Source organism: Delphinapterus leucas, chromosome 6, assembly GCF_059928025.1.
Source record: "Delphinapterus leucas isolate spDelLeu-1000000601 "Yukka" chromosome 6, BTC_Dleu_Yukka2, whole genome shotgun sequence".
Classification (NCBI taxonomy): Eukaryota; Metazoa; Chordata; class Mammalia; order Artiodactyla; family Monodontidae; genus Delphinapterus; species Delphinapterus leucas.
In genome coordinates this window covers 120,299,860-120,314,280 of record NC_143134.1, presented here as the reverse complement: position 1 = coordinate 120,314,280, position 14,421 = coordinate 120,299,860, and the positions used below count along the sequence as shown (strand labels likewise).

At 50.6% G+C, this 14,421-nt stretch overlaps 1 protein-coding gene across 6 annotated transcripts in view; it reads left to right on the top strand.

Annotated features, from left to right (window-relative positions):
• The first annotated feature begins 536 nt into the window (after positions 1-536).
• The window catches only part of RAPGEF1 (Rap guanine nucleotide exchange factor 1), a 140,172-nt gene continuing 126,287 nt past the window's right edge, over positions 537-14,421 (top strand). For 4 of the 6 annotated variants that reach the window (XM_089913911.1, XM_022578381.3, XM_089913902.1 and 1 more), the window contains exon 1: positions 539-777. In XM_089913911.1, coding sequence (XP_089770037.1) covers positions 717-777 — 61 coding nt within the window. In that variant the 5' untranslated portion in view covers positions 539-716. Of the gene's footprint in view, positions 778-14,421 lie in introns of all 6 variants that reach the window. The other 2 variants (XM_022578382.3, XM_089913910.1) reach the window with 2 other exon arrangements.

Genomic DNA, 14,421 nt, shown 5'->3' with positions numbered 1-14,421 from the left:
TCTGGGCAGGGGAGGGCACTGAACCCTGGATTGGGGTGTCAGTCCCAAGCCATGGTATGGAGACTACAGGCCAGCAGCGGGGGATGGGGGGAGGTGGCTGAGTCTCGGGGGAGTCTCGGTGGCTGGCTTTCAGCCAGCAGGGCAAGCTGAGTCCTGGTTGGGATCAGACTCAGGCTTTGAGCTGGAGACTCGGGTTCCATGGCAGAGGAGGCTGAGTCTGGGGTGGTGTCCAACTCCAGGCCTTGGCGTGGAGGCTCCGCGCGGGCGGCGGACGCTGAGTCCCAGGTGCAGGCCGGTTATGGGGGGTGGGGTCGAGGGGGTGGGTCCCTCGCCCTGGCTTGGAGACTCCGGGCCGGCAGGGGGCGCTGAGCTCGCGGCGGCGCGGCAGCCGCCCGGCAGGTGGCGCTCTGGCCGCGGCCGAGGCCAGAGGGCGGGCGGCGGCGGTGGCGGCGCGGCGCTGCGGCCGGCTCGCGGGCCCGGGGAAGCGGCGGCGGCGGCTGCGGCGGCGACGGCGGGAGCGGAGGAGGCGGAGCGGCGGCGGCTGGCGGCGGGAGCGGCGGCGGCCCCGGGCGGGCTGGGGCGCCGCTGGCCGAGCGCACAGGCCGCGGCCCGCGGAGCCCGCCATGCCGGTGCGGGTCTGAGGCGCGGCGAGCCAGGGCCGAGGCGAGCGGCGGCCGCGCCGGCCTGTGGCCCCGCAGCGGCCCGGCACGGGCCCGATGAGCGGCGGCCTCGGCCTCCGGCGCAGCCCGGAAATGTCCGGCAAGATCGAGAAAGCAGGTGAGGCGCGCGGCCGGCGCGGGGCGGCCCGTGCCCGGGGCGGGCGGGCGGCCGGTCTCCCGGGGGCGCGGGCCCGTCGCCGCGCCGGGAGCAGAAGTGAAAGCGCTGCCGGGCCTGCCGGGGCGCGTCTCGGGCGGGCGGCGGGCCGGGCCGCGCGGCGCTCCCCGGGGCGCACGGCCGGCGGGGGCCGGGGTGCCAGCGCAGGGCCCCGCGGCCGGGCCGCTCGGTGCCCGCCGCTCGGCCCTCGGTGTTAACTTCGAGACAACGGCTGGGACCGGGGACGGGGCAGGGACCGCGGCCGCGTGCCCGAGTGGCCCGGCGGCGGGCGGTCGTCTTTCAGGCAGTGAACAGAGCAGAGCCATAAAATGTGTCATTTCTGATGAGCCTCGAGTTTATATTTAACCAGAAGTATCCACTTCGGAGGCTTCAAAGGAAGTGGGCAGGATGTGTCTGGGCGTTTTCAGGGCGCGGGGGAGCTCTCCTCTGGTATCAAGCTGAGCCCTGGAAGCGGGGCTTGTGGGGAGCCGGTTGGGTTGGGGGGGGTTAGAAGTCTTGATGCCAACCCCATCCCTTTGTGTGCTCCTTAGAAATCTCGGAGCCTCGCCTTCCGGTTAGCTGGGTTTTGCTCAGACGGGCAATAAGAGTCTCCAAAGATTCTACTCGGGCCGTGCATCTGAGGCCCAGAGCTTAATTAGCGACACCTTGCAGGGCGCATCCTTGAGTCGCAGGTGAGGGAGGCGGGCAGTCCTGGGCTCCCTAGCGGGGACATCACTGGTTGTCATAACTTGGTACCTTGTCAGCCAAGCTTGGCAGCCAAGCTATGGAAGGTGGGAGCTTAGGGGGATGGATAGGGGGAAGGTTACACTGATTTTGGAAGTTGCTGGTTTCCCAGGTTGAACCAGGACACTTTTCGGAGAGGCGCCTCGGAAGTGGACCGAGCCGGCCGTGTAACTTGCAGGCTGTGGCTTGAGCACAGGAAGGAGATTTTCGTCGCCTTCTTTGAGGGTTTTCTGTGTATCCGGCTCTGTGCTGAGCACCTTAAACGTATGTCTTATTAAATCTAAGTAGATTCTCTGTGACAGAGAACGTGGTCCCGGTTTTGACAGGGTTGGGGGCTCAATGGCTTCTCGTAGGCCACCCAGCCAGAGGACAGCGGGCCGGGCCCTGATGCCCTGCTCTCTGAGTGGAAGCCTGGGTGCCCTTCTTGGGGTCAGGGCCCTTGGCTTCAGGTGCTGCTCCTTGGGTATTTCTGTCACTGTTCTTCAGGCCCAGGGTCGTGTCCAGTGACCAGGAGTTTCCTCCCAGCACACATGCCGTTCCAGAAATACCTCTGGTTAACATGTGCAGTGTTTCTCAGGATGCGTCATGTCTCTGAATGGTATTGATGGGAAACTTGGCTGGTTTATTTTCAAAATAGCATTAACAGGGTTTTGTCTAATTATAAGGATAATTGAAAAATTTGTAAATCACGAAAAGCCAAAAGAGCACAGTGAAAAGCACCTGCCACCCCACGGGCTGCTTTCCACAGCTCAGCCCTCTCAGATGAGCTGTCACGTGCATCCTCTACTCCCTGGAGAAAGGAGGCCTGAGGCCAGTTCTTTTTGAGCCAGGTTATCCCTGGGCACCTCCATCTGCCGGGGGCTGTAGTAGATGCAGAAGCCAGGGGTGCCTGCCTTCGGAGAAGCTTGTCTGTGGGTGGGAGAGCTGGCCCCAGCATCACCCCTGGGCTGCCAGGCCTCGGGAACTGTGGAGCAGCAGGAGGCGGGGCCCGTGGGCACAGGTGAGGGGTGGCCTGTCCGCTGAGGGCATGGGGAAGGCTCTGGAGGAGGGCGAGTGTGCCCCACTTGGAGGTGGGGGAAGAGACCAAGCAGGGGTTGTGGAAATCTCAGGAGGAAGATGCATGTGGGGGGAGGCGGCTGAGCTGAAAGTGCTGAGGTTGGCAAGACCAGAGACGGCACCTCACGTGGAGCTAGCGGGAGGTCTGTCCTTCTAGTGTAAGGTCTTCTGCTGTGATTCACACACAACTGTCAAGGAAGCCTGGGACACTCTGGAATGAGGGGTACACTTTCTCAGTGGTTTCTGCTGGTCATTGTGGGTGGCTTTCAACTTTGCGTTTTGATGAGATTCCCCATTCGGTTTCTGTTGGAGTTTTCTAAATGGACCTACTGTGAAGTCACCCGCAAAGTGTTTCTTAAAGGAAGGGTCCTTAGGTGAAGTGGCGCCTCCTGTTAGCAGGTGAACAGTCTTTGGGAAGTTATAGAGCCTGACACCCAGCCAGTGCTCATTGTTGTTAGGTTTCGCTATTTTCTGTTGACTTGAGCAGAAGAGTTGCTTACATGTGTTCACAATCTCTTCTCTCTGATAATAGGACCAGTGCTTTCACTTCTCAGGGCTTAAGGGAGCCCAGGTTTTTTGAGTGTAAAAGAAAACTTTGTGCATCCCTTACAGCCCTAGACTCTTGCCCATCCTTCCCACCTGATACCTCTCGTGAGCCGCAGCCTCTTCAACCTCTGGGGGAGATCTTTTTGAATCTGTCGTGCTGCTTTTCAACCTGTTTACTGAGCAGTGCCTGCCTGGGATGGGGGTGTCATACATACTGCCCTCCTAGGAGGGCCTACCCTTCTGTAGGAACCAGATTGGCTGTCTTCGGTTATCTGCTCTGGGCCCAGTGGGGGATGAAGACAGTCTGGGTTCCAGAGGGTGGCACAGGATCAGTTTGCTAGCTGGTTGGGCCAGTCCAGTTAGGCTTGGTGGAGAAGGGTTGAATTTGGAAGGCCAGGAAGAATGCTGGAGTGGAGGGGGAGGCTCCTTGGTGTCTTCCAGAGATAATGGGGAGTTGGGGAGTGAGGGAGCCAGACAGATTAGGGAGCTCCCAGGGTGAGCTTTCGGGCAGGCCTGGCAAGGAGAAGAGGTGCTTCCCTGGGAACGAAGAGGGACTTGCTCTGGAGGACCCACACTGGCGGGAGATGTGTGCAGAGCTGAGGCCACTTTGCGGGACCAGTGAACCTGGTTCTGGCGTGTACGCAGTTATGGTGGGTCTCAGTGTGCTCATGCTTACTCCCAGTAAATGCACTAAGTGGAGGGAATTGAAGCCTTAATGCTTCTGGAGCTGAAACACCTCTCTTGCCTGGTGAACAGAGGTGACAGACTGGTGGCTGTGGGCTGGGTTCAGGCAATAGATGTGTTGTGTGTGATCCATACATGTTCTTGGAGAAAAAAGAAAGAATTGATGGTCAGTATTTAACAATCAGGAAATGACTCACAAAGCTCAGGTTTCTGGTTCTTTTGGAAAATGAGCAGCTCTAGTAACCCTGGGCGCTGGTTCCTACGAGGCCACTGTGGCGGGGACCTCCCACTCCTGCTGCCAGCCCCAGCGCTGATTCCTGCTTCCCACTTGGACTGTTGACGTTTGAGTTTGCATCCCTCTCCTTGCAGAAATCACTCGTGTTTGTGTTTGTTTGCTTTTTATCTGGACTTTGAAGTCTTTGCCCCATTCCTTCATGGATTCATTCTTTGATCCCCTTGCTTGGCACTGATCGAGCTCCCGCTGTCCGGTGCTGTGCAAGGCTCTGGGAGTCAGCGGTGAACTCGGCGGGCATCATGCCGCCACACAGGCCCTTACCTCTGGCAGTGTGGGGAGAGCTGGGGGGGTTACAAGGGATCCCATCAGACTCACGGTGGGAGCTGCCTCTGTGAGGGGCTGAGATTTTCAGGTGAGCCGTTAGCTGGGTGCAGCAGGGGGCGTAGGGAAGAAGGTGGCCTCAGTTTCACCGGTTGTACTCATTAGAGAGTCTCAAGTGCTCATTCCTCAGTTCATTTATCAAACAGTTTTTCCAGAACCTCCCAAAGGCCCAGAGTTTCTAGTGTTTGGGATACAAGAAAGATTTGTGCTTCCTGGGCCATACCATCCAACTGGGGCAGACAATAAAAGTAGATGTCATGAAGATATAAATTACGCAGGTTTTTCTATTTGTTTGTTTGGGGGGGGTTCTTTCCCTGCTGTGTATTTCCAGCAGACCACTGGGAGTCTGTCTAGGAGTTTCATCAATTACCGAACCCTCTGGCCACTCTCTAGGCCCCCTGTGGTCTCAGGCTACTCCGAGGGGCTGCTGAAGTGGCAGCAGGCTCAGCCAGTGCCCTGCCCAAGGACTGAATAAATACAGTGTCTCAGGCTCAGGTGCTGTGTATTTCAAATGTGTGAAGATGCTTTCATTATAAATTAAAATGAAAAATTCACACTGTCTGCTGTCATAGTAACTTTTTGTCATTATGTATTTTCTCAGAACAGATAAAAAGTACAAGTGCAGTCTGTCACACGAGGCTGCACATTTTTGGCCTAAGAAAGAGTCCTCGTAGATCAGCGGTTACTGTATTTTAAACTCCTCTCAAATTTTACACTTCCTTTTTTTCCCCCACAATTATCAATCTTTGTGCTCAAAATGTATCCAATCAATAAATACAACATTCTTATGGCACCTGCTAGTCATTCATTCCCTCACTCCTGTGGCACTTACTGCGACCCTCCACCCTCCTCGTTGGCAAACACTGTGCCGCCCTGCGGTGGCCCGGAGCCAGCAGGAGCCTGGCCCTCCTGGGCTCTCGGTCCACGGTAACATCAAGACGGTCTTGAATATTTGTGCAGTTTCTATAGTTTCCGCCTGGAGTGCATTGACAGATGACGTCATTTCAGTTGATCCCTAAAACAAGTCCTGAGGACTAGAGCAGGGCCAGTTATCCCCGTTTTACCCTGAGGGCAGTTCAGGCCCGGGGAAGGTTGGATTTGCCCAGGGTCACACCGCTCTGGTGCGGTGCAAGGCAGCGGGGCACCCACCTCTGCTCTGACTCCGCCAGCCCTTTTCCAGAGCACTGCTTAGAGCTTCCCATGTTGCTGGAGACACAGTAACTTTATCTTAATTACTGTTCATGTTTCTAAGTTTCTTTTCTGGTGTTACAAAAAAAAAGAAATCTCTGTTAAATTAGGGTAGGCCAAATGCAGTCTTTAGGCTGCGTATGATACTAATATCACCGGCAGTAATGTAAGGAGATTAAAATAGCACAGGTGCAGGCTAAATACGTCTTAAAAAAGCAGCCGCAGCAACCCCAGTGTTTCCTGGTCTCCTGAGCAGCTGTTGGCAGAGGTGGTTTGAATGGGATTCCTTGTAGCCAGCAGACCTGATAGGAGGCCTGTAAAGATGAGTCATGTATGAGTTTGCAGAAAAATCATCTCCCAAACCAGCCTGGATTGGAGAATGCCTTGAGCACAGGGCCGGCTGGGGCTTACCTCAGTCCAGCTGAATGTGTTCCCGTTGCCATAATAAGATGACGCGCTGGAAGGAGTAGCGTCCTGGCCGGCCGCTCCGCTACCGCACCCACGCGGCCCCGACTGGGCGCCTGGCTGCCGGGACAGGTGTTCCTCCGACTTGTCATCCACCTTGCCCCAGAGGCTGTTTTATGATTTAAAAAGAAACAAACAAACAAAAACAGTTTGTGAATTATTAAGGGATCTGTCATCTTAGTTTGTTGTCATTTGTTTTAGACCATTTACGCAATTGTGACCCTGGGAGATTCGTTTCCTTTTCTGGGTCTCATTTTCTCCATCAGTGCCATGAAGCGGGGAGAGGGAGAATCTAAAATTAGTGCTTCCTTGTTTTGTTTTAAAGCATCAGGCCTTTTATAACAAATAGGAAAGCTCTTAGCCAACCGTCAATGGGGAGCACTTTGGACACAACAAGTCCTTACCGCTCAGCTGTGGCCCCTGAGGCCCCTCCTTGGATCCTCCACCAGCACAGTGTGAAGACCCACTTCCTGGATGCACTCAGCCTCCTCTTCCAAATCCGCCTTCCTTTAGGCTCTTCGTGCCTCCTCTAGCAGAGAGTGAATTCCGTGCAAAGACCCCAGATAAACCCTTTGGATAGAACGATATTGTTTAGCTCACTCAGAAACCAAAGCCCCAGTTTGCTTTCCTCAAGTTAAAAATCAACAAATACAGTCTTAAATAGACCGTTAGCCCCTCGAGGGAGTGTGCCCGTCTGGTCCACCACGGGGTTGCCATCACTGTACCTACAACGTAGTAGGTGCTCAGAAACTATTTACTAGTGAATTTAGTTCATGTTGTTAAAGAATGAACTTAGGTTTCTGATTCCAAGTCTCAAAATCAACTTTAAATGGAGCTTCTTCTGGGGTTTGAATTGCCAATTGAGATGTTTCTTGGTAAGTTAGTAGGACCAATACTCTGATAAGGGTATGCATTTAGTTGGGGTTCTTTGTTAACCATATACATTGATCAGTGTTCTGGTGTGTTCTTCCGAAAATTGATGAGGGGGCTGAGATGAAATTCCCAGAACACTCTGTGGGGAGAGCTCTAGGGAGTGATGAGAGGCAGAGGCTCGTGCAGCCTGGATAGTCTGGAGCTCCCGTTTGTGGTGACTCTGCGTGGTTCTGGGGGTGCACGGGAGCGAAGTACTCTTAGGCAGTGCTCATTCACGTCGAGCAGTTGTGATGTTGCCTTTCATTTACAAACCACAGCACATGCCAGCTCTGCTCTGCCTGCCAGTGTGACTGGCGCCATGATGGGAGGCCCTGTCTGTACTTGTTACTTTTTTCATTTGGCCTCTGAGCGTTATTTCGGACCAGCTCCCTGCACTGTCAGCTGTCTGTTTATGGGTGGTTGTACAGTACACGCTGTCTTCGAGGGGCTGGAAAGGCAGGCTGTTGGTGTTCTGCTGGCGCCCCCTTTCTTCTGTATCAGGACTCCGTAAGCAGAGTCTCTCTTGCCACTTCTTCCTCTTTGTGAGTGAAGATGCAGTGGAGAGACTTACCTAAATGGATTAGAAATCTGGCATCAGATGGTCATAATTCCTCTTTCTCCCCACTTTTCTTTTCCAGGCTGTGGTTTGGAAGATAGACGATAGTTCTCTGAACCTGTCCTGTCCTGAAGTCTGGACTGCGTCTTCCTAAAATACTGTTACTATGTCGTAACAGCTCAGACCCTCCGTTCCCATTGGTCCCTTAAAGATGCTCTTTCTCCTTTGCTTTTCATTGGCTTGCTGGCTCCACACAGTCATTTTACTGCAAATTAAGTTTCATGATCAGGAAACTCTACCTTGCTTTTACAGTGTAGACGAAATGGAGCTGTCAAACCCAGGATGGTGTGTGGTGCCTCCTGGGCCGGTCACAAAAGGGCTGAGTTCAGGCATTTGGTGTGGACTTGACTGGACGCACACTGTTCTGTTAAGGATGGGAGCAGCCCATGGTGCCCCTGAGCAGAAGTACGGTGCTTGTAGCCTTTGGAAGAAGGGAGGTGTGGACATGGAATGAGAAGACAGGACAGCGGAAGTCCAGTGGAATGAGATGGCGCCGCATAGCCACTTAGTTGGCCCAAAACAAGCAAACAGAAAAACAAACAAAACCTCTGGCTTGCAAACAATGGTTGTATTTATTTGCTGGGCCTGGATGATCACGTGTGCCCTCTCTCCTTCAAGTGACTGTGAATAAATAGATGGATGGTTATGCATGGGTCATGGATTTAGCTGCTCTCAACCTCTCCTTTCAATAATAAATACAAATAAGAGTAGTAGCTAACATTCATTAAGCACTTACCACGTGCTGGTACCAGGCTCCGTTCTGTGCATTTTACACACATGGTCTCCTTCAATCCTCACAACAGGAGAAAGGTACTGTTACGTTCTCCTTCTACAGAGGACAAAACTCTGACACAGAGCTTTTCTTTTGTGCGTGGGATCCTGAGATCCAAAATAGCTGAGATTTGCCTGTGGTCATACCAAGTTGGGGCCACGACAGGACTAAAGCCCATTTGATTATGTCCCATTTATCCATATTTTCATTGGCTGTGATGACATTGGACATTGTTCTCTTGGCTTTTGTGACTTGGCTCAAAATGAGCATCCACATTTCCAGGGACTTCTCCATCACTGAGGTGGCTGCTACACTGAAAGGGCCACCTGATAATGTTGGAGGGGATGCTTGAGATGACATTGGTCCCCTGGCTATCCTGCTCCAGCTCTCAGGGGGCCAGGAAGTCCTGCTTCTTGCTGGGTGACCTTGGGCAAATTGCTTAATCTTTCTGAGCCTCTGGTGCCTCTGTTGTAACCTGATGCAGTGGGGGGGGGGGAACAAACCCATTTCCAAGCCCTTTCTAATGCTGATTCTTTGTGAGTCTAGTCTGCAGTATAAAGGGTGGTGTGTGTTAGGGCTGTTTTGTTGGTTTTTACTGACACTAGTGTTGCAGGGCATGTAACTATTCATCATCATGGTAAAACTTACATGATCCTTTGTAGCTTTCAAAACACTATTATAGGCATCAGTTTTTTTGCTCTTGTTTTCGGTTTTGTCTGTTTGTTTTGTTATTAAAAGGTATTAGAGTAACAGCATTTTTCCCAGGTGAGAAGGGTGACTGCTTACGATTGTTGAGTACTTCCTGTGTCCTTGGGAGTTTTACCTTTTTATTTTTTAGTCTTTTTAAATTAATTTATTTGGCTGCAGCAGGATCTAGTTCCTGGACCAGGGATCGAACCTGGGCCCCCTGCATTGGGAGTGGGAGTCGTCTTCTTTTTTAAAGATTTATTTTATTATTTACTTAATTTATTTTTGTCTGCATCGGGTCTTAGTTGCAGCACGCGGGCCCTTCGTTGCAGCACACAGGCTTCTCTCTAGTTGTGGAGTGCGGGTTTTCTCTTCTCTAGTTGTGGTGCACAGGCTCCAGGGCACGTGGGCTCCGTAGTCTGTGGCACGCGAGCTCTAGTTGAGGCGGGCGAGCTCAGGAGTTGTGTCGCGCATGGGTTTAGTTGCCCCGTGGCATGTGGGATCTTAGTTCCCTGACCAGGGATCGAACCCGCATCCCCTGCACTGTAAGGCAGATTTTTTACCACTGGACCACCAGGGAAGTCTCTCAGAGTTTTACCTTGTGATACTTGTATGATTTAATTAGGTCTGTTGTTATAAAGAGAGAAATGGCAAGTATTGTGCCATTTGACAGCTAAAGAAAGGGAGGCAGGTGGCAAGTTGAGTGAGAGGTAGAACGGGTTGGGGAACTTGGGTTTCCTTCATCCCTTCTCTTCCCTGCCTTCATGTGTGCTTCCCTGGTCCCCCTGAGAGTCTGGATCTGGGGTCTGCTGCTCTTCTACCACAGAGCCACAGGGAGACTGGCTGGAAGGCACTGTCATTGTCTTTGGTTGGAACCTCCTCTGGGATTCCCCTGGGGCTTTCCAGCCTCTCTGCAGGACTGTCAAGGTGGCTTCACATCTGCCTACAGATTTATGAAGCAGCTCCTGCTTTTTCCATTATAGAGGTGGCTTAAAAAGTGCATTTGCTGAAAATATTGCAAGGGACTCTACTTTGGATGTAAACCAGTGAGAAGTAGCCCTTAGTAGACATAGCTCTGTCCACCCACCTACACACTCACCCATCCATCATCCACCCACACACCCATCCATACGTGCACCCAACACCTCTTCATCCATGCAGCATTGGCTGAATGCTCACCAAGTGTCCAGCAGCCCTCCAAGGCAATGGGGCTACTGAGAAGTTTTGAGGCATCTGTGCCCTTAGGGAGTTGAGAATCTGGCCACCGCATGTGCTGTGTGCAGGAGACTTTCGATCTAGGGTTTCATACTTAACACTCATCCATGTTAGAGGCAGCATGAGCCTGGGCTGGAGGTCAGGAGACCTGCTTCATGGCCCCTGGGTCTGCAGCAGTGGCCTGGATCAGTCCCTCTGAGCCCTCAGTCTCCCCATCTGTGAAATGAAAGGGTGGACTCACGGAGCAGGGATGGGGAGCTTCGACTGAGTCCTAAAGCTGTAGTTTTGGATCCCAGCTCTCCCGTGGAACAGTGGAATCCTGGGCAAGTTGCTTTGCATTTCTGAGCCTCAGTTTCTTATCTGTAAAATGGAAAAAAATTATAACAGTGCCTACCTTATGGCGTTGAGAGAGGATTCAACGAGATGATGTACGATAAAGCATGTTAGCAGAGTCTTGACACAGTAAACGTTAGCTTTTGTTTCTACCTCATGTCCCCTTCTGCTCTAAAATTACCGTTTCCTTTAAAATGGTCATATGATAAGTGAAGTTCGGACCTCAGCACTCACAGAAGAAGGGGAGGTCTCTGGCTATTGAGGTATTTCCTTGCAGGGTGTCTGTCTGTCCGTCTCTCTCTCTCTCTCTCTCTCTCAAGTTGAATTCCAGGGAATAGGTTTTTAGGACTAAGTAATAAACCTCCAAAGAGATAACTTATGGGAAGTGTTGATGGCATTTCATTTCAGCTACACACGTGGCCCCAGCACGTGCAGCAGATGGAGGAAAAGTCCTGATTATATACTTTTGTAAGTCTGTCTGAAAGGAACGGGCCTGTGCTCGTGGGCAGCGGCTTATCTCAGAGCCAGAGCAGGGCTGAGCATGGTCACCAGCAGGTAGGCATTTGCTCCATCCTTAGAGACACCACCTCAGTTTCTCCTTGTAGGGGTGACTCTCAGGGTCCACTAAACCATCTTTGTTCAACACTGAACGTGAAATTATCACGAGATGTTGCTTTTGTTTTGTGACAGGTAAAACACCACAAGCCATTCAAGGGCCTTGTGTACAGGTAACTTACAAATTGCATTGAACGTGGCAAGTGGGGTGGTTTCATACCCTATAGTCCCCTTCCTTGATTAATTTTCACAGTTAAGATAAATGCAGAAATTCTAGTGTATTGTTCTGAGTCTTCCTTAACCTGTGCTCTCTTGGGCCTTTCTGATAAGTGAAAGTAAATGTGTGTAGTCTGCTTGCAGTTTTGTCAGTTCGTCCAGCTCAAAGCACACAGCTATTTGCAGAGAGACCAAAGCCCAGTCAACCCTTTTCACTCACTTCAGTCACTTCGTCCCGGGCCTCTCGTTTAATTACCATAGCCACACCAATGTGAGCTCTGCCTCAGCTTGTCAGGAGTACCTCGCAAATACTGATTCTCTGAGGCCATCAGAAAACCAAAGGTGCAGATCAAAAGCATGCTTTCCCGCATGAGCTGTCCTTGTTTTATTCTGTTTATGGGGAGCTGTCTGTTACTTACCCTAAATGTGCAAGACTGTAGAATGAAGTTTTTATATTTGACCAAGATAGGAATTGGACTGGGAACCTGGGCTCCGTTTCAGGCCTGTGTTGCAGGGAGGCCAAAGTACTGGTCCCAGCTTGGTAGTGAAATGCACCTGCTACTGGGGAAGTTGTGTAGACTAAAATCATCTCGGGGAACATATGAAGTCACTGTCACCAGGAATGCTTGGAACTGTGGCATATTTTGGATGATGGAGAGAGAACCAGCCTGAGTGTCTGGAGCCTTCCCTTCTGGCCTGGCACTGTCGCAGATGTGCTGTGTCCTCTGGGGAAGGCCACAGCCCCTCCCTGCACCTTGAACGGGAACAGTGGTTCTTGAGCTTTTTAAGATCCTAAGTGCTGCTAAGGATCTGATAGAAGCCCTGTGGACCCCATCCCCAGGGAGAAAGATTATGTGTGGATGTGGTTCTACCAACACTAAATTCCTCCTACTGTATGACAGATAATAATTTACACACACCCCAGGTCTTGGAAAGATCGAATGGAATCTTGGGTATCTGAATAATCAGGACTTAGTTTCTTCTAGGTCAGTCAGACCTGGGCTCAAGTGACCGTCAATATTTATACATTTCTGAAGTTTTGTAAGGATTCCATGAGATGATGCTGGTAAGCTGCTTAGCATAATGCCTGTGTGGTTAAAAGGAGAACCCTTTCCCCTTCTGCGTGAGAATGTCTTAAAATTTTACATGTAGTAAAATTGACCCTTTTCTGGGTGTACAGGTCTCTGAGTTTTAACTCATGTGTAGATTTGTGTAACCACTACCACAGTCAGGATTGAGAACAATTCCATCACCCCGGCGGGGGGGGGGGGGGGACTTTTTGCTGACCCTTTGTTGTCAAACCCTTCCTCCACCTACGGCACCTGGCAACCATTGATCTGTTTTCCATCCCTATAGTTTTGTCTTTTCCAGAATATCATATAGCATGTAACTTTTGGGAATTGGCTTCTTTTACTCAGCATACTGACTTTGAGATTCATGAAGTTATTGTTTTTATGAGTAGTTTATTGCTTTTTATAGCTGAGTAGTATTCCATTGTATGGATATAATCATTGTTTATCTGCATAGAATTTGACTTTGGTTAACTAGCTCTGTTTCCTAGAAATAAAGATCGCATTTGACCAACAAAAAAATCAAACAACTCAATTAAAAAACTTGAGTAGACATCTCCAAAGATATGCAAATGGCCAATAAACACATGAAAAGATGCTCAGCGTCACTAACCATTAGTGATATGCACATCAAAACCACAGTGAGATACCACCTCACACCCATTAGGATGTCTGCTTTCAAAACATCAGACAATAACAAGTGTGGGCAAGGATGTGTAGAAATCGGAATCCTTGTGCATTGTTGGTGAGAACGTAAAATGTTGCAGCCATTATGGAAAACAGTGGCAGTTCTTCAATAAATTAAAAATAGAATCACCATGTGATTCAGCAGTTCTCCTTCTGAGTATATACCCAAAAGAAATGAAAGAAGGGACTCAAAAAGATACTTGTATATGCAGTTTCATAGCAGCATTAGTCACACAGTAGCCAAAAGGTACCCATCACCAGATGATGGATAAACAACAGTGTGGTATGTACACACAATGAAACATTATCCAGCCTTAAAAGGAAGGACATTCTGACACACATTTCAGCATGGATGAACCTTGAGGACGTTATGCTAAGTGGAAGAAGTCAGACACAAAAGGACAAATATCGTATATGCTTCCACTTGTGTGAGATACCCAAGAGTAATCGAATCACAGAGACAAAGTAAGTGGAATGGTGGTTGCCAGGGGCTGGGAGAAGGGAGAATGGGGAATTATTGTTTAAAATTTAATTAATGTTTAAATTCAGTTTTACAGGACAAAAAGAGTCCTGTGACCTCAGCAATCCCCAACCTGTTTGGCACCAGGGACAGGTTTTGTGGAAGCCAGTTTTCCCACCAGGGTGGGGGGCGGGGATGGTTCGGGCGGTCACGTGAGTGACGGAGAACGGCGGGTGAAGGTTTGCTCGCCTGCCACTCACCTCCTGCCCTGCTGTGACTGGGTGGTAGCACGACAGCGTGAATGTACTTATTACCGCTGAACTGTGGTAACACTTAAAAATGGTTAAGGTGGTACATTTTATGTATATTTTACCACAGTTTGTTAAAAAAAATGCTGTGGATACCAATTATTTTTGAGTATTTGTGCAATAGTTATTTAATCTTAAATGTCTTATAATAAGTTATATTAAAACATTTAAAAAGTGATGGCATAAACCAAGTGTATTACTAGGGAGCAGTGCTTATGGTAAAAATGACCTCTGGTTTAATTAATTACGTCTGGGCTGGGAGGACCTCTAGGTGAACGATAAACACTTGGTGGGACGCAACACCCTGGGCTCCCTAAGCGCAGTGGCTCTCGTAACTGGGTGTGCTTTTTTTTTGGCTGCGTTGGGTCTTCCTTGCTGCGCACGGGTTTTCTCTAGTTGCAGTGGGCGGGGGCTACTCTTCATTGTGGCACTTGGGCTTCTCATTTCGGTGGTGGTGGCTTCTCTTGTTGTGGAGCAC